Source organism: Oncorhynchus nerka, linkage group LG14 (genome assembly GCF_034236695.1).
Source record: "Oncorhynchus nerka isolate Pitt River linkage group LG14, Oner_Uvic_2.0, whole genome shotgun sequence".
Lineage (NCBI taxonomy): Eukaryota > Metazoa > Chordata > Actinopteri > Salmoniformes > Salmonidae > Oncorhynchus > Oncorhynchus nerka.
Genome location: NC_088409.1, coordinates 50,258,231 through 50,276,901, shown reverse-complemented (window position 1 = coordinate 50,276,901; position 18,671 = coordinate 50,258,231). Strand labels below are relative to the sequence as shown.

Genomic DNA, 18,671 nt, shown 5'->3' with positions numbered 1-18,671 from the left:
GAGTTAAAAAAATATATGCAATTTAGCGCATTAGAGACTATGCAGATCTGGTTTTAATTGCTGATGTGGTCATTGTGTATCCATTCCAAACTAAAATGTACATATGTGAAATATCCAAACACGTAAATGTTTGTGGTCGTTACCTTGTTGAGTTTGCCCAGTGCAGAGATGAGGTCCGCCCATTCGCTAGAGTACTCAAAGTTCTTGAGGGCCTTGTCAACCGCCGCCACATAATTCCTGTACTTGGAGTCACTGAGCAGCTCCACTTCCTCTGCATTCATCCTCCTGGGTGGTTATTCTGCTACTTGTCAACACCAAGCTCACATACACACATCACACCTGTAGTGAATGAGTCAGGGGGATCATAACTCTGAGTCATAGTGAGTGATTAATCAGAACATTGCGTATGGAAGCTTCATTAGTCTCACACTACATATTTGTCCTCATTCTATCAGAATGAGAGCATTACAGAGGAGAAGTACATGGATTGATGATGGTGCACAGATGGAGCTGTTTATTGACCAGTCATATATAAATGACAAATGTTTATTAGGAACCAAGTCTGACAGGGTACAATAAATTGACATGGTTAGTGTTGGTATGTGAAGAGTGCGTAATCATGTGTGTCTTCTTCCAGATGTCTTAGTGAAACAGGCATCTGTTTCACTAAGACATGGAAGAGGTAGATAGATGGGCGGGCTTCAACAGACGATACAGAAGTCAAGTGAACAGAGAGAGAAAGATGTGTGTGAGAGAGTTGGGTTCCAACTACAATCAAATCAAATAACATTTTAATTGTCACATGCTTTGTAGACAACAAGGTGTAGACTAACAGTAAATGCTTACTTATGGGTCCATTTCCAACAGTGCAGAGTTACAGATTTAAAAAAAAAAAACATGGAAATAGTTGCACAGTGAATAGCAAATAAAAATCATGAGTAAAAAAAAAAATAACATGGCTATGTATAGGGAGTTGAAAATAACATGGCTTGATACAGGGAGTACCAGTATCGAATACAATGTCAACCTAGGCAGAAACCTAAATTCCTGCCGCCTGGTAATCAGGGAAGGGACAGACCTACGTGGTACGAGTACGTGCATCACATGACAGCCCTGCCCATTGCCTCACAATAAAATGTGTTATTGGTGGGATGGGCGACACAGGAAACTAAATGACAGCCCTAGTCTTTGTACTTGCTGCAATATGGATCTGTAGTTAGTTGGCAAGAGAGCCTAATTTCATAATGACACCAACTAGATATTGACAAGAACTATATAATGATATCCAAATTATATAACGCAAGCTCAAACTAGCTAGCAAGTCACCTATTTAAAAAGATGGAGACAAGACAACAAGTGTTATTTCGAAGGCAGACGACGTTATACACTTTTCAAGGCAGCTAAAATGAATTGAATGACATGAATTGAATGACATCACCTATCGTAATAAGTTACCTAGTTAACTCAGTCAAGGCATGGAACCAACACCCAGATGGTTACAATAGTACCATGTAACTTAGTTCGCTGTAACGTTACAGCCTGCAACGACTAGCTTTGGGACACATTCTCAGACAGACTAACTCCCGATGTTGTGTCCCAAAGCTAGCAACGACAGTTATTTCTCGGCCGTGACAATCAACGATAAATGCTTACCGTTAGTAGGATATTTGAAAACCTCTATCACTAAATTATTTATCCAGCTTGATGAATGGAAGAAAAAAAAACAGTCTGCGCTATTGGCACAGTGGGAAATGTATCCTTGCTTGCTAACGGTATGTGATAGCAATGCCCGTATTGATGTTGCTGCTGCCGGGCCCCCGTCGTCGACTCAGTTAAACCGTGGCACTTGTCAAGTAAGCACACAACGCTCACGGGTCAGATAATAACGTGTATCCTACATATTCTGAGATAGCGATGTCTTTACCTTTATTATTGAATAACAAACTACCATCAAAACCACACCTGCCTTACGTTCAGGTTCACAAAGCCCAAACAATCCCGTTTACAGCTGTCCCAGACTGCATTGCAGATTGTTGCACGTCTACTTCATTTGTCCGACTGCAATCCATCCTAGCGATATAGAAGTTCCGGCTCTTGTTGATAGCTCGTCAAATATATGCCTTAGAAGTCTTCAAGGTTTTAAATTGGTAGGCTGATGATTTTTATTGCTACATGTACTTTAATTCACCATACTGACAATCAGATGTACACAGCCATTTCGTTATCTCTGTTAAAGCAAAAAGTAAACTGCACGTGTCTTTGTTATTAAATGTTAGCCATTGCGAGTACCAGAAGTACATAGAAGAAAAAGACAGACACACCATGGGAGAAAATACCAAAGGAGCTGGGGACCCCAGTGGGGTGTTCATCGAACTAAGGAAGCGGTTGCAAAGTGGTCTTCTTTTTCTCCGGTAATTATTTGCGAAATAGTTAGCAAGCTCTAGCTAGGTAACGTTAGCTAGTTGTGCTAACGTTCGCAGGACAGGACAGAGTTCGTGCCGTGCACAAATTCTCGCAGAACAAACGCAAAGAAAGGGATTCAACATCTCAAGCAAGGACCACACACTTATGGGATATTTATAACATCAACTCCGGGCCCTACATCACAGGAACTTAACCAGGACCTGGCTTTAGTCCCGATTGATTTTGGGTCAACCCCGAATCTTTTTCATCCAACGGTTATAATCAGGGGTGTAGTGTGGCTGGTGACACTTCTCAGAATAGTGATATTTCTCGCAAGATCACTTAATGATTCATTAGTATTCTACATAACACACCAACCATAATAGCATAGATAATGTCAGGCTACTGTTATACCAAAAACACCACGTAATTGTTTATGTCAATTTAGGATGATTGTGCTGAAGTTGTTGCATTTTTGTTCTCATGCTGTGGCTGTGTTTAACTCCATCTGCTAGAAAATTCGATTAGACAGTAGTTAGGCCGGTTACCCACCTTTACATCATTCAAGATTGAAATGCATATTGCCATGAAACTGATTGGATCAAATGGTTGGCATGCATGCAGCATGTACGTACGTTTCACATGTAAAACGTGAATAATTATCATTCACAATTGACAGTGATGACGGCCTAATTTATAATAAAGTAGGCATAATGTGGAGTTTTAGGATTTAAAAAAATATAACATTTTCCTTGAGCTACTTACAGTATGTGTAGGCAATCGTGCAATTTGGATTATGCATTGTATGTATATTATAAAATGATCTTATACAATGTCGGTACATACTTTCATTCAGAAATGATGACGTAATAATAATGCAAAATTGTGGTCCTGTGGGCAAGCTAAAAAAAATATCACTACTCCGCTGGTTATAATAAATGTAACGCAATTGCCATGTGTGGTCAACTGATAATACCAGCACCGTTTTGATTGAGAACAGAGTCGTTGCGCTGTTTTGAGACACGCATGGGAACTCATCTTGATAAATCAATCAATGTCCGATTTTTGTTTTCAGTGAATCTCCGTTTGGATATTTGGTTACATTTATGCTTGGAAATATTAGCTAAAATGAGGTGAGTGCACATGATCTTTAGTCTAGCAATTGAAAGCAATCCAGAACTATTCTACACACACATTAGGCCTATAGCCCAACTTTCCAAGACTTTTCTGATGCATTTCAGTCACATAGCCTACTTGATGCAAATACACGTGTACACTTTTCCCATAGGCTATTCAAATCATTTGACATCTTTTCTTATGGGTAAAAAGGTCATAAGGCCTTCTATAACAGTGTAGCTGAAACCACTATTGGCTTCATTGACTTTCTGAATTTATTATCTTGTAATAGGCTAGGCTACTTGCTGATATATCATTGTTACAGTAGGCCTACCTTCACAATAACCTCATAGGATTATTGACCACGATCAATTGAATTAATAAGAAGAAGTGTTCATTATTTGCCCTGGGGGATTACAGCGCGCTGCAGGAAGGGGCGCTCGAAGTGCTGCAGTTAAATTGAAATGAATGTGCCAATTATGTAACTACTCTCGTCTCTAAAGAAATAAATGAAATCGTTGAAAATACTACACCAGAGAGCATAATATAGCCATAGATGATCAATATCTCTCTTCTTTTTTTATGCTGTTGATTGTGTTTTGTCACATGAGCGCCAAGGCTGAGCCCAGGCGCCAAATATCAAACCGCCGACTGTTGTAGCTATCAATGAACAACATTTTTATAAATATATATTTCAAAATACAATTGCGGGAAAAATCTGTTTGGATAAGTGAGTGCCACCAGAAAGTTGGTGTACTTTAATTTCCTCATATTGTAGGCCTAAAATATGTGTATCCTCTCTTTTCACAGGCCTATGCTATTGGTTGCGTTTAAGACATGGGCAGTTCGTTTTATTGATCTCGGTAGGCCTATTTCAACATCAGAGTAACTTGCCATTTTGATCATTTGTGTGGTATAAAAAATATGATTCATATCTCCAGTCATATAAAATCACATAGAATTGCAGGAAGTTATATTAGAAAAGGGCCTCTTTTTCTCCTCTGACCTACAACCCTCTCACTTAATGCTGCTTTTCGACTGTAACACCAGTGTTATACAAGTGTATACACCCTTCTGTGATACTTGGGAAATTGTGTTTCCACTGTTCCACAGGGCTGACAGTGAGGACTTGTGAAGAGCAGAATCAACAACCTCTGCATAGGTTATCAAAACAGTTGCTTTGTGAGAAGGTGTTAAAGTTCACAGTTAGCCATTGTTATGTAAACACAATCTGAAAAGTACCAGTGGCCTGGCTGTTGCCCTAAGTGAAAGCAGGCCTGCTGGAGCCATGGCCCATTGAGACACGGTAGATGGACACATAAAAGTCCCCTAAATGTGTTACAGTTTATTGGTGTGGCCTGTAGGTTAGGCCTATAGCCTAGTCGGTAGGTTAGGCCTATAGCCTTGTCGGTGCTTCGCTGCATAGCCTAATTGTTCTATAGTTGGATAATATCTTGTAAAAAAAGAGCAGGTTTTACTGGTTAGAGACCCTTGTTTTGCCAATCGCTTGTGTATTGTCTGGTGAGGCAGTAGTAGCCTAAATATCTAATTGTAGACCGAATAATTTAGAGCAAATCTGATGATGGTTCCTTCCAGTTGTTTGTTGTTGCTTCCTCCACTCGATTGGAAGTGAGAAAATCCAATGCAGCTGACCCAAGTCTTTAAAGCGGTCTTCGATGGGAAATATGTTTTTCTTCCTGGGGGACAGCAGTTGTGTCAAGCATGGACAGAGACGCATTGCATGGCTAGTGAAAATAATTGCATCGAACCAAGAGATTGAGCAGAGGGCAACATATCATCCATGCATGAGTGCATCAGGGGTGTCGCTTCGAGGAGGGGGGGGGACTTTTTCTCTATTAGACAAACATTGTACATGCGCTTTCCCCTACCCACCACTCTTTATTTCTTCCTTCATTTCTCTTTCTTACACACACACACAATATAAATCTCTTTATTTCTCTCTCCCTTCAGTTGGCCTACAGCTCGTTTCCCTTCTTCCTTCAGAGCAGTGAGTGCATCCTCTCTCTTTGCACGTTTTCCTCTAACTTATTAGACTTCTACTTTGAGCTGAGACGGCAACAGGCAGGAGGTAGAGAGGGATAAGGACAGGTTGGAAGGTTATGATAAATGACTTCAGTACTGTCACACACACACACTGGTCTACCATTCACTTGTTTATCATCCACTTGTCAAGGAACGTGGTCTCATTTGTCTCTTAGCCATTGTGCAGAAGTCTACCATTATGCTGAGTCATTAATCCAATTGTATATGTTTTGTTACCAGGTTTACCTGTGCTTAGAAAAATTAAGACACTCTCTGTCTGTCCCTCCCCCAGGAGAGATGTGGCTAAGAGCTATGCAGAGGTGAGCGTTACAGGAGGAGATTTGTCCCTCCACATCCGGACTCCTCGGGTCCTGCTAATCGTGGAGCTGCCAGCAGGGGTCAGCCTCGTGGAGGGCTCCTGCAGGGAGGCACCTGGAGCAGGAGACGAGATACATTTCAGAATGCGCCTCAATGTGGACCAGCACACAGATGACACAGTTAATGGTGAGGCTAGCTGTATGGACGACACTCAAAAATAAATGTGTGCACGTACGCACACACACAGAGACAGAGAATTACCACCATGTCAATGTGTGTTTCTCACATAGCCTAATTACCACCTCCACTTCAGGCAAGATGGAACGGTATCAGCAGATAATTTGTTATTTATATAATTTATTCTCATCTGGCTTGAGTCGGTTAGTCCGTGGCTGTGAAGCCTTCCCTCAAACTGAAACAGTGGAGTAGTCCTCCTGTGTGCTCTCTGAAGCCTGATCAGCCCACACAGTACTGATCTATAAAGGACTGAGTCATCGGCTCAGTAATTGGCCCATCATGTCTGGTGCATAAAGCTACACACACTGATAGATATACAGACAATGTGAATATTTGACCTGAATCAGCTGGAACTTGATGTTCCTAATAGTCTGGGTAGCCATTTGATTAGATGCTCAGGAGTCTTATGGCTTGGGGGTAGAAGCTGTTTGGAAGCCTCTTGGACCTAGATGTGGCGCACCGGTACCGCTTGCCGTGCAGTAGCAGAGAGAACAGTCTATGACTAGGGTGGCTGTAGTCTTTTGACAATTTATAGGGCCTTCCTCTGACACCGCCTGGTATAGAGAGAGGTCCTGGATGGCAGGAAGCTTGGCCCCAGTGATGTACTGGGTCGTACGCACTATCCACTGTAGTGCCTTGCGGACGGAGTGCGGTCGGAGGCCGAGCAGTTGCCATACCAGGCAGTGATGCAGAACCTTTTGAGGATCTGAGGACCATGCCAAATATTCTCCTCAGGGGGAATAGGTATTGCCGTGCCCTCTTCACGACTGTCTTGGTGTGCTTGGACCATGTTAGTTTGTTGGTGATGCGGACACCAAGTAACTTGAAGCTCTCAACCTGCTCTACTACAGCCCCATCGATGAGAATGGGGGCATGCTCGGTCCTCCTCTTCTTTTTTTTCTTCTTTTTTTTGTGTGTAAATTTTACCCCCTTTTCTCCCCAATTTCATGGTATCCAATTGTTAGTCGCTACTATCTTGTCTCATCGCTACAACTCCCTTACGGGCTCGGGAGAGACGAAGGTTGAGAGTCATGCGTCCTCCGATACACAACCCAACCAAGCCGCACTGCTTCTTAACACAGCGCGCATCCAACCCGGAAGCCAGCCACACCAATATGTCGGAGGAAACACCGTGCACCTGGCACTGCGCCCGGCCCGCCACGGGAGTCGCTGGTGCGCGATGAGACAAGGATATCCCTACCGGCCAAGCCCTCCCTAACCCGCACGACGCTAGGCCAATTGTGCGTCAGCCCACGGACCTCCTGGTCGCGGCCGGTTACGACAGAGCATGGGAGCGAACCCAGAGTCTCTGCTGGCTCTGCAGTACAGCGCCCTTAACCACTGCACCACCCGGGAGGCCCGGTCCTCCTTTTCTTGTAGTCTGCAATAATCTCCTTTGTCTTGATCACGTTGAGGGAGAGGTTGTTGTCCTGGCACCAGTCTGTTTTCTTCCGTTTGGTGTCCACCCCAGGTTTACTTTGTCTCACTCATCAGATCTGGCTTATATTAACTGTAGTCATTGCAGCACTAACCTGGGAACCAGAGGAGATTGCTCCCATGTCTCTCTCCCTGAGAGAACAGGGGTCATATCCATATACACAAAAAGTCTGATCTAGGGGGCAAAAGTCGATAAACACTGCGGTGGTGGCGGAATGGCGGTGGTGAAATCAGCTTGGCAGAAAGCTGGCAATTAATCTGTTTTTGAGCACTCCTTCTCTGAAATCCTTTTTGGATATGGGCCCAGACCCCAGGCCTTCATCTCCCTGCCTTTGTTCCGTGTGTGTGTTTTATGGTGTGAGGGAGTAATTTAGCGCCCCACCCAACGGCTCAGCCGACACAACACAAGGACAGCTGGGGGGTAATTCATTGACAAATCCAATCAGAAACAGATTGATTGGCAGCTTTCTTCCCAGCTTCTTTTACCACCGCCAGTCCTCCACCACCCTGGTGTTTATCGACTTTTGCTCCGTCTCTAGGTGAAGCTCTATTCCGCCGATAGAGTTGTTTATGTTTTCTGTGGCTACTCTCTCCTGACAGGGGCCCTGGGGAGTGTGATGGAGAGGCTGCTGGTCCAAGAGAGTTATTGCTTCCACTGCCAGTCCTGTGGGACCAGGGTGCTGGAGGAGAGGTGAGACGACCACGGGAAGGAAGTTGGTTTGTTGGTTAATTTACGTCCTCCGTTCAGACACAGGAAGTGATGCCGCTCACAGTAGTGGAGAGGATGGGTTCAGTGAGGGAGATGGATGGCTGTTTGAGCTAGAGGACAGTGCTGTGTTCTGTCTCAGCTCATCTCCCAGATGTCATGGAGACATTGGATAGGGGGATACATGCACACCTGCTTAGGGAATACATATGTTTGTGACATTATGTCATGGAAAATGGGTAGAACTGGAATATTGCCCTGCTTTCCCTGTTAATGCAAATATGTTTTTGATTGATTCATGCAAATATGTTTTTGATTGATGTTATCGATTAATTTCATCACAGTACAAATAGTCTCCATGTGTAACAATGTAATGTCATAAATTTTTCTCAGTGTTCAAGCGAGTGCTCCCTCTCCCCAACGGCAACTGGAGCTCCCTGGTGGATGACTGGTGTTGCCATCCGGACCCCTTTGCCAACCTGAAGCTGCTGCCCCGAGCGGAGGACTGTTTACTGGGCGACACTCACCTCCTTGTGCCCCGGGATAGAGGCTGTGAGGAGACTCTCACACAGGAGCTCAGCCCCAGACCCATCACCAACAAAATGGCTGATGGTCAAAATCAGGACACACCGGTGAGAGGAGGCAAGGAAGGAAGGAACCTCTGAGGCAGAAGATCAATGCTGTTTTAGCATTGCTCATCACTTTGATGTTCGTTAGATACATCATTTTGACGTTTCACCTCGCTCTCACTCCCTACCAAAACGTAAAGCTACATTGGAAAGTGTACTGTAGTTACATGAGCAGTGCATGTGCTTCAGGCTCATTGTTAGTGGGAGACTGTATCTGTATACCCCCATCCCACTGGGCCCGAGACTGGCAGGAGGAGATGGACACATTCTACTTCACTACCAGCAGCAGCTAGCAGCACTCCCTTTTAGAGAGGAAACTTGGGGAGGCGGGCAGACAGGCAGCACATCAACACTTATCGTGAGCCACTTTAGCCCGAGCTTACAGCCAGGCCTCTCTCTCTCTCTCTCCATCACTATCTGGAGTGGGATTGATTTCCCTCTCCATCTATTAGTCACTATCTGTGGCTCAGCCTGGGCCTTTTAGTGTGGTTGAGTGGATGGGAAGTGGAAAGAGAGATGAGGAGAGGAATTCTGCCTGCCCATTGCTCTCTCCTCTTTTTAGGCTGTTTGATTGCAGTTATCGATTTCCGTTTTGGAGGAACTTAAATTAGAACTGTGTGTTCTTGTCTTTAGCTTTATTTTGTATTTTTCTGTTCTTTTTTGTAGAAACCCAACCGCAGGCGTACACTTGTCTCCTGTAAGAGTTGTACAGCCGGCCTGGGAGAGGCTGTGGCACCAGGTACATAACAGTCATTATAGAATAGATACAGTATATTGTCCATTTTTTCAACGGGAATTTATTGATTTGATGTCATAATACCCAATGTCACACACACACACGCACACACACACACACACACACACACTGGTTGGGAGCAGCACAGCGTCTGCCTCAGAGCGGCACGACCAGAGCAATTTTAGTGCTTAAGTTCCTTGCTCACGGGCACAAAGGCAGTAAATGGCATGAGATCAGCAGCCCTTCGTTTGCCAGTTCAATTACCAACTTTTATCATCTACCTCGGGGCTTGAACCATAATGAAGTTACATTGCATTAGGAAAGATGCCCAGGCCAGGTTCTGTCTGCATGAGGGTTCGCTCAATAGTAACAGTTTCTGGAAATGTTGCAGGGACCCTGAAACTCTACATCACAGAGGTGACGGTGAGACCCAGTGTGGGAGACAGCCAGTTTGATACCTCTCTAGACAGGTAACTATGCTGATGCTTCTCAGACTGGTGCATGTTGCTGTAACATCTGTGGATACTCATCATCATACGGATACTCAGCTTCTCAAAGTGCAAATCAATGGAAATGTATCGTTCGTCATGATGCAGATGCCGGATATGACCTTTTGTTACTACAATGCCAATGAGATGTAAGAATATTATTTTAGACACAGGAAGGTAGAATTCATAATGATGGTTAACCATGCCCTACTCTTCCACAGGTCACTGTTCCTGGAACAGACCATAGCTGCCAGACTGGTGGAGCTGTCCTCCTCCCAGAGCATGTTTCGTTTCTCTATCCAGACCCCAGATGGAAAAGCCTTCATATTGGTAAGAGGTGTGAGCGAGAGCGCTTGAAATATGTGAGGTAGAGACGGCATTTGCATTGGTGAAATATGTGTGTGGCTTTAACAGAGCGGATGTGAAGTGTTCAATGACTTCTTCTGATCCTCAGCTCTGGCTCCTGAACAGTGACTCCCTCATCGTCTCTCTCTCTGCCACTATGTCATCGGCTGTCAGAGGTGATTGCTGTCACCTCTCCCGGCCACCGCCAGTGTTCTGAGCGTCAATCACCCACTAAGGCTGGCAGCGCCGTCAAAGCACTGGCAGCACACACCAAGAGTGAGATTATAGCCTACATACCAATCTCCTGCTGAATGTCAGCCTGACAGCCTCTGCATTTCTGCTAGAGTATGTTTTTATTTATTCTAAAATTGTGTTTTGCAACTGAGAACAGAAATGAGTCACAGATAGATGTGGTGGCTGCTCCATGTTCCTCCATGCCGAGTTCCCCGCAGGAGGATTCTTCACTTCGGTTACGATTTCCTTCTTCACCTGAGAGAAGTCTGGTTTTGCTTTGTAGGATGTGACGGCCCCTCCAGCAGACTGGCAGCCGAGCTGTAATTAACAAACTGTAGATGAAAGGAGAGGACTCCACTCCTATCCGCACGGCACTACAGTACAGTGTAACTCAGCGCATCACATCGGTGCTGTTAACTGCATGTAGGATGGGAAATTGCCTGCTGTTTTAAGTATGACAGGAGGTATTCAGGGGTATTCAAATCTGGACCTTGGAGCCAGTTCCACTGCTGATTTTCATTCTTCCCATCTAATCAGGGACTGGTTTAGACCTGGGACACCAGGTGGGTGGAATTAAATATCAGGTAAGAACAGAAAGCCTGCAATACTCTGGAAATCCAGGCTTGGATTTGAATACACAAACACCCTACGCCAAGGCTCTCCAACCCTGTTCCTGGAGAGCTAGCATCACTGTGTAGGTTTTTTCTCCAACCTTAGCACGCAGGTTGATAATTAGTAGGTTGATAAGCTAAATCAGGTTAGTTACAACTGGGGTTGGAGCGAAAACCTACAGGAGGTTAGCTCTCCAGGAACAGGGTTGGAGAGCCCTGACCTACACTAGCTTAAAACGGATCACTCCTCCAACATTTCGGGAAGAAAACAGCGTGGCTATTGGCTGACACAGCTTATATGAAGGTGGGGAAGTGGTAGAGAAACATCTGTTTCATCTAGGCCTAACGTTACATACTGTGACATATGAGACATTTATCCCTGACCATGTTTTAATTCAGCCGTGTAAGTCACGGAGCACCATCTGTCTTGGTTGAACGTACTGGAGGTGACGTGGTGTTTGTTGGAGCTGCACGCCAGTAATGTGTCTCTAATTGGTGGGAGAATCGGTGAGCCTCTGCTTAATTTAATTGTGGCTGTCACTGAGGGCAATAACTTGATTAGTGTAGAGTTGACGACTGCAGAACTAATCTAATTTATTACCAGGGGTGTACTCATTAGTACAAACTGTCGAAAAACATTTTTTGCAATGAATACGAGGGTTTCTTATTGGACAAGTTCAGGTTAGTCCCTCCCTGTTTCAGCCATTTGCTTCTGTTTGAACAATGGCTCCTCAACACTACACCCCGGGTGGACTTGGGTGACCGTTGATGTGTTATGACCAGCGCTGCATGTGTTATGCTTTTCTTTACTGTAAAAGCAGTTGTATTCACTGTATACTAAGTGAGTGTTACTTTCGATACTAAGGGCTTATCAGCATTTTAACTCAGTGTCTCTCACAGGGCTACTGCACAGATGGCCAAATGTAATGAAAAAACCTGGATTGCTTCCACAACCTGTGACAGGGAATCAATCTCTCCCTCACTTTCTCATTCCTCCATCCCTTTCAAACTCTCGCTGTTCAACATTACCCAGTGGTATATTCAAATTATTTGATTAACATCATAACACTTCAAACTGGGATTTATATGTCCCCTTGCCTAGAAGATGTGAACCTCTGAGAGATATTTGACGTATGTATTACTCTGACTGATGCAGTGCTGTACAATTTTTCTTCATGTCTTTCTCTCGGTCTCGTTATTTTTTTTTACATTTCTTTGTCTCTTTCTCTCGCTAATCCCTTATCTCTGTGTGTGTCCAGTGTTGTAGACACCTGGGAGAAGGACATCGGTGTCCACCCCCTAGACCTGCCTCAGACCACGTGCCAGGAGCTTTTGTCGGTGCTGACAGCCAGTACTTCCTGTCTCCCTCTGTCGCTGCATTCCATGAACTCCTACCAGGTAACAGGGCCTCTGGGTAATGTAGGCAGAGCTTCTCCCCTTGGCAGGAGGAGTATGACACTGTTTGATTCCATATTGCTGCTATCCATTATTTACAGCCTCTGCCTAGTAGCTCATTTTCTAAAAGAGAAGACGCTGGAGCCCCGCCAATACTGTTGGGCAGTCTAACTTATTAGTGCACACAAAAACAGTCTCCTCTACAGTACAAAAGGGAGAGTTTTCTTGCACCAAGGCAAGACTAGGAGGTGTGAACTTTGCTGACCTCACCAGGGACTCTCCAAAGACTTTCCAGACAGTTGCACAGTAATTACCAGCATTGTCTCATCCCTGCCTCTTTACCTGTCACAGCAGCACTCACCTGAGAGCAAGACGTATAGTTGAAGAAGTTGAAGTAGCCCAACATCCACAAAACATATGAAACATAACAAACATTTGAGCTCCTGCATATTCAGTGTGGCTGTAAATAAGGCCTCAGGCTCCTGTCTCATTATATAGTTATCATGACTCTGGGTCCTTTTGATTCAAATGCTTTCTACTTACTGTTCTCGCTTCCCACCACTACTACAGTACCAAACCTCTACGAGACTGCTCTCTCTCTCAGGCTCTCTCTCTCAGGCTCTCTCTCTCTCTCTGCAATCTCATATTTTGTGTTCCTTCCCTCTTTCACAAAACTCTTGTTACTTGGCCTCTGGGTCTGTACAGGGGAGGAGTAACTCAATTTTGACTCTGGAAGAAGCTATCAATTCCATTTAGAGGGAGGGGAGAGAGAAAATGGAAAAAGTAAGGAAAGAAGTTCTCTTCAGTTCGTCGTATTTCAGTCTGATAGGCGTGCAGGGTGTTAAGAGTTAGTAATTCCGTACATTCCAGATGTCGCAATAAGTATTTTTAGTTTACATACATATTTTCCATAGAAACCATCAATTGTCTATAGTTGCAATGCCATACACCCCCCCCCCCCCCCGTTACCATATTCCCATGTCCCGTTCATCACTCAGCTGGAAAGCTTGGAAATGGAGGATATCAATGTCTTGTCCTGACCGTGAGTGATTATCCTACGAGGGACTTGTTTTAGGACGGGAGAAGAGACAAGAGGGGACTGATGAAGAGTGTCTGATTTTAGTCACTTAAATACCTCTACTCGAGAGATGGAGTCACTGCTCTGCTGTAGGCCTAGTAGTACCAGAAAGTAGTGCGATCACATAGTCAGACAGAGTTACAGCAGATGAGGGCTGACAACTCCCAAATTGATAGTGTAGCCTTAATAGTGTGTGTGTGTGTTTTTTGTTTGTGTGCATGATGTGCGGGCATGTGAAATGGTGAGTGTGCCAGTCTATTGTGTTAGCCTTTCTAACCAGATCTAGCCTCTCATTTATTGGAGGAGGAATGGTGTGTTGTCTGGGATGTTGTGTTCCACCTCTGAGCTGTGCTGAGGTGTAATGGGGTGTAAAGTAGTTCCAGTGCAGAGTGCCACCCCTGCATCAGGGAACAGACAGACCCCCCCCCGCCAGCTCATTAATCTCCCACGCAGAGAGGCACACTGGAAGTTAAAACTGGACAGGAAAAGGTAAGGGGCAGAATGCAGGAAAAATTTGATCTATATCAAGTCTCACCCTAACGATGTCTTGAACACTAGTGTGGCGCATTGTTGAAATCAATTACCTCCCTCAGATACACGCGCCTCGTTTCATTACTTCTGTGCCAGGGGATGCATGAAAAAAGGGATTTCGGAATTCTCTGCTAACCCGCACTTTATTGTATTAGAATGAGTGACTTGTGAAACTCAGTCAGTGTGGCTGGTCCCCATAATTTAGATTACTCAGTCAGTTGCTGTGGCTCTCAATCAGAATTGGAAACCTCCCTCAGTCAGTAGCCTTTTTTAATTTTTTTGCCTTTATTTAACTTGGCAAGTCAGATAAGAATAAATTCTTATTTACAATTGACGGCCTACACCGGCCAAACCCGAACGACGCTGGGGCAATTGTGCGCCGCCCTATGGGACTCCCAATCAGGGCCGGTTGTGATACAGCCTGGATTCGAACCAGGGTGTCTGTAGTGGCGCCTCTAGCACTGAGATGCAGTGCCTTAGACCGCTGCGCCACTCGCCACTAGATCAAATAAACAAACAAAAGGATATCCCGAGGACGTTGGGGGGGAATAGACGTTAATAAAGGAGGCGGTCTAAAATTGTATTTCCATTATTCGAATTTGTAACTTGTGAGCTCACGACGAAGCTGGGATGAGAAACTGTTTCACCCCTGGTAAGAACATTAGCATATCACAACTATTCTTGGAATGCAGCAGGACCTTATGTCAATAATAATTCATTTAATTTGTAACGTGTTTTTCTCACACCCAAGGCGCCTTCTTTTTTCAAATATATATAATAAAAACAATCCACAAAACAGAACATAGACAGACAAGAAGCAAAGCTATATACAGGTATCATCAACTCTGGAGGTCATGAGAACAGAATTAGCTGAGGTCCTTGAAAGCTTTTCTGAACAGCACGGTCTTGAGCTGTACCTTAAAAGGAGGACAGAGACACTGCACTAATAATGTCTGGAAGTGTGTTCCACAGCTGCGGAGCCACACAACTGAAAGCCCTGTCACCTGTCGTTTTTAGTCTGCTGCAGGGCTGCTGAAGGAAGCTGGACCTGGAGGAGCGAAGGGTGCGTTTGAGGCAGGAGGATAGAACCAGGTCAGACAGGTACTTGGGTCCAGAGTTGTGGAAAGCTCAGTAGGTGTGAACCAGGATTTTGTAGTCGATGCGTGAGCATATGGATTGATGTGCTCACGGGGGGAGGTGTGGGTGAGGACACGTCCAGCACCGTTCTGGACAAATTGTAGCCTGTTTAGGCACTTGGCAGATAAGGCAACAAACGAGAGCTGACTGTCAAATATCACACCCAGGTTGTGAACCTCTCTGGAGGGGAGGACCTTGACACCATCAATTTTGAGGTTGTAGCTGCTGATTTAGTCAATGCTGATGCGAGTGCCAATCAGGAAGACCTCTGTCTTCACTGCATCCATGCTTTGATGTCCTGCAGGCAGCTGACCAGGAGTGCAGTGGCATTGTCAGTGTCAGTGTTTGTGGAGACATACAGCTGAGTGTCGTCAGCATAGAAGTGAAAGCCCAGTCCGTGTTTCCTCAAGATGTTTCTCAGTGGCAACATGTAGATACAAAACAGTAGTGGCCCCAGAACCGAGCCTTGAGGGGGACCCCCTGTCGGACCACAACTGCCTCACCTACTAGGACCCATGCCTACAAACGTAGCGAGCATTGGGATAGGACCGGAACCAGAACAGTGTCTGACAGGCCCAGGTGCTTCTCCATGCGGTCCAGCAGGATGGTGTGTTGAGTTATGAGGACGATGGCAGCCCCAGAGTTAGCATTCATGAGGTTGTCATTGGTGACCCCTACCGGGGCAGTCTTGGTGCTGTGTCTAGCTCTGAAAACCAACTGGAGGTGCTCAAGTAGGTTGTGAGTGGCCAGGTGGTTTTGTAGTTGGTTAGAAACAGCACGTTTGAGGGAGGAGCTTACTCTGGAAGGGCAGATTGGAAATAGGCTGGAGGTTGTCAGGCTTTTTAAGTACTGGTGTGACTGTGGACAGTTTGAGCTGAGGAGGGACACATCCGGTGATGAGGGACTTGTTGATACTTTCTGTGAAGAAAGGCTCCAGAGCAGGTAAGCAGGTCTTGACAAGGGAGGTGGGGATAGTCTAGAACTCTGTCAGTGATGATGTCATTCAGTAGTTAGCCTTTGTTGCTTATGAATGTTGCATTTGAAAGCCTCAGTTGAATTACTTTGGAAGTTGCCTGAGGGGAAACCTGCAGAACTGGCCAGTGTCTTTTATGATCCACATCCGGTGTGCACGATCTACTGCTCGCATTGCGAGTGCACACAACAGATTTAAGTTGGTTCATTTAGTCTCCTACCGCGCCGTCCTCCTTGCCGTCTGAATTTTGTTCCGGAGGATCCCGTATTGCATAAGATTGTTCTCTCAGCTCCCTGCACAGGGTTGTTTTAATATGTTCAAAACATCTGAGGAAACCTTGTGTGTAGTGAGTTATAGTTGCTGCCATTTCTGTATCCTTTTGTCCAGCCTTTGGTGCAGTAGATATGAGACAAGAAGAGATGAGATCTAAGGATCTGTGCTGGTATTTGAATCCAAATAATTAGCTTGGAGTCAAATATGTCAACTAATTTTAACACTGTTGATTAAAAAAGAAAAATTAGATACATTAAAAAAACACTTAAAACAAATAATTCAGAATGACTTTGCAGGAGTAAACTACCACGTCTGCCACTAGGCGCCATTGCAACCATCTATCAATGACCGCAGCTGGTTCAAAGGTACATCCTTGAAAGCATTAACGTTAGAGGTTGAGGTTCACTCTCTTCAGTCAAAGGAAATAAATAGTAGCTTGTTTCTTGCTTAGTTTTTCTTGTATTCTTTGGGGGCTTAGCTATTTTGTAGCACATTCACCTTTGAGCTTAACAAATTAGTCTGTGACAGCAAATTATAATTTGTCTTGATGCGGTGTACAGGCTGAGTCATGAGTTTCGGGAGGGAGCCTTGAGTGAAGCCAATGCCCTCGTGCATCATCCCAATATAGCGTTCTCACTGGAGATACAGTCAGGCATAGCTGTGACCCTCTTCCAGGCAAACAACCAGGACTAGGATATGGCTTTGAGTTTTGTGTATGTGCAAGACCTGTGTTTTTGAATTATTCTTAATGTACTGTTGTGTCAGCCATCTGACCATGAAAAAGGACAGGACATGCCACGAGCCAACAAATACCCTCATTTTATCTGAGCACATTGTTTACCTAAATGTCACTGTTTTCACCATTGTTTTTAAAACAATCCATACAGTATACTCATCATAAGTCAGTTTCCTTGTATGTAATGAAGATTATATTTTGCTGGCTGTATATCTGAATGTACATAAACAGGTGAGAAAAGTAATACTGTATCTCTTATTGTTACACTTTAGAGATCTAACCCGATCTATCTGAATTCTCTACAGGTGGCGTACATGAGACTGTAATGTCAGAGGTCAAGAGCCATGGATCCACTCATCTTTCCTAGAGGGAGGACCAGCAGAAGAAGCACTGGAACACTAAGAGTACAGTGACTTATGTCTTAGGCTGTGTTCAAGAGGCACGTAATGGAAAACCAAGTTTCGAGCATTTTCCAAACAGAACGCTCATTCCATGATACGTTTTGAATAGGTTCATTCATTTTGGTCCTACTGAACATGACCCTGATAGCTGCTGTAATGCAGACCATGTAAAAAGACTTGTATCATTCCATTCCATTGGAATGTCTGAGTTATTGATGACCTGCCCAGATTAAATAGTGAATCTGACTAACATGCCTATGTTGAAGTGCATGTTTATTAGAGGGGGGGGGGTCACTTTTATTGTAAATAAGAATAGAATATGTTTCTAAACACTTCTGCATGAATGTGGATGCTACCATGATTACAGATAATCCTGACTGAATCGTGAATAATGATGAGTGACAAAGTTACAGATGCCCAAATATCATACCCCTCAATGGCTTGTAGGTATATTTGTGCATCTAACTTTCTCACTCGTTATTCACGATTCCTTCAGGATTATCCGTCTATTCTTTTTTTCTCTTTTTTTTTTTTACAATAAAAGTGACACACTACATTATTTACCATTAATTTCTATTGGGCACAAAATCATCTGAAACACAACCAAAACAAACAGCAAATGCATCCAACAAACGTGTAATCACAAGCTTGATGTAGTCATTGCATGCTATAAATATGGGACCAAATACTTAACTTTTTACTACTTTAAAACATACATAAGTGAATTTGTCCCAATACTTTTGCTCCCCTAAAATGGGGGACTATATACAACAACAAAAAAACGGTTCACCCGATATGGATGAAAATACCCTCAAAATGAAGCTGACAGTGCACTTTAACCTCA

At 44.3% G+C, this 18,671-nt stretch overlaps 1 protein-coding gene and 1 pseudogene across 5 annotated transcripts in view; one reads left to right on the top strand and one right to left on the bottom strand.

Moving 5' to 3' along the window:
* Nucleotides 1–2,039, bottom strand: part of LOC115141392 (protein dopey-1-like) — a 36,594-nt gene extending 34,555 nt beyond the window's left edge. For 4 of the 5 annotated variants that reach the window (XM_029680192.2, XM_029680193.2, XM_029680195.2 and 1 more), the window contains exons 1-2: nucleotides 1,654–2,036; nucleotides 144–339 (exon numbers count right to left, since the gene is read on the bottom strand). In XM_029680192.2, coding sequence (XP_029536052.2) covers nucleotides 144–281 — 138 coding nt within the window. In that variant the 5' untranslated portion in view covers nucleotides 282–339; nucleotides 1,654–2,036. Of the gene's footprint in view, nucleotides 1–143; nucleotides 340–1,653 lie in introns of all 5 variants that reach the window. The other variant, XR_010458484.1, reaches the window with a different exon arrangement.
* A 29-nt stretch (nucleotides 2,040–2,068) lies between these two features.
* Nucleotides 2,069–18,079, top strand: LOC115142256 (E3 ubiquitin-protein ligase E3D-like; annotated as a pseudogene).
* Nucleotides 18,080–18,671: the final 592 nt, after the last annotated feature.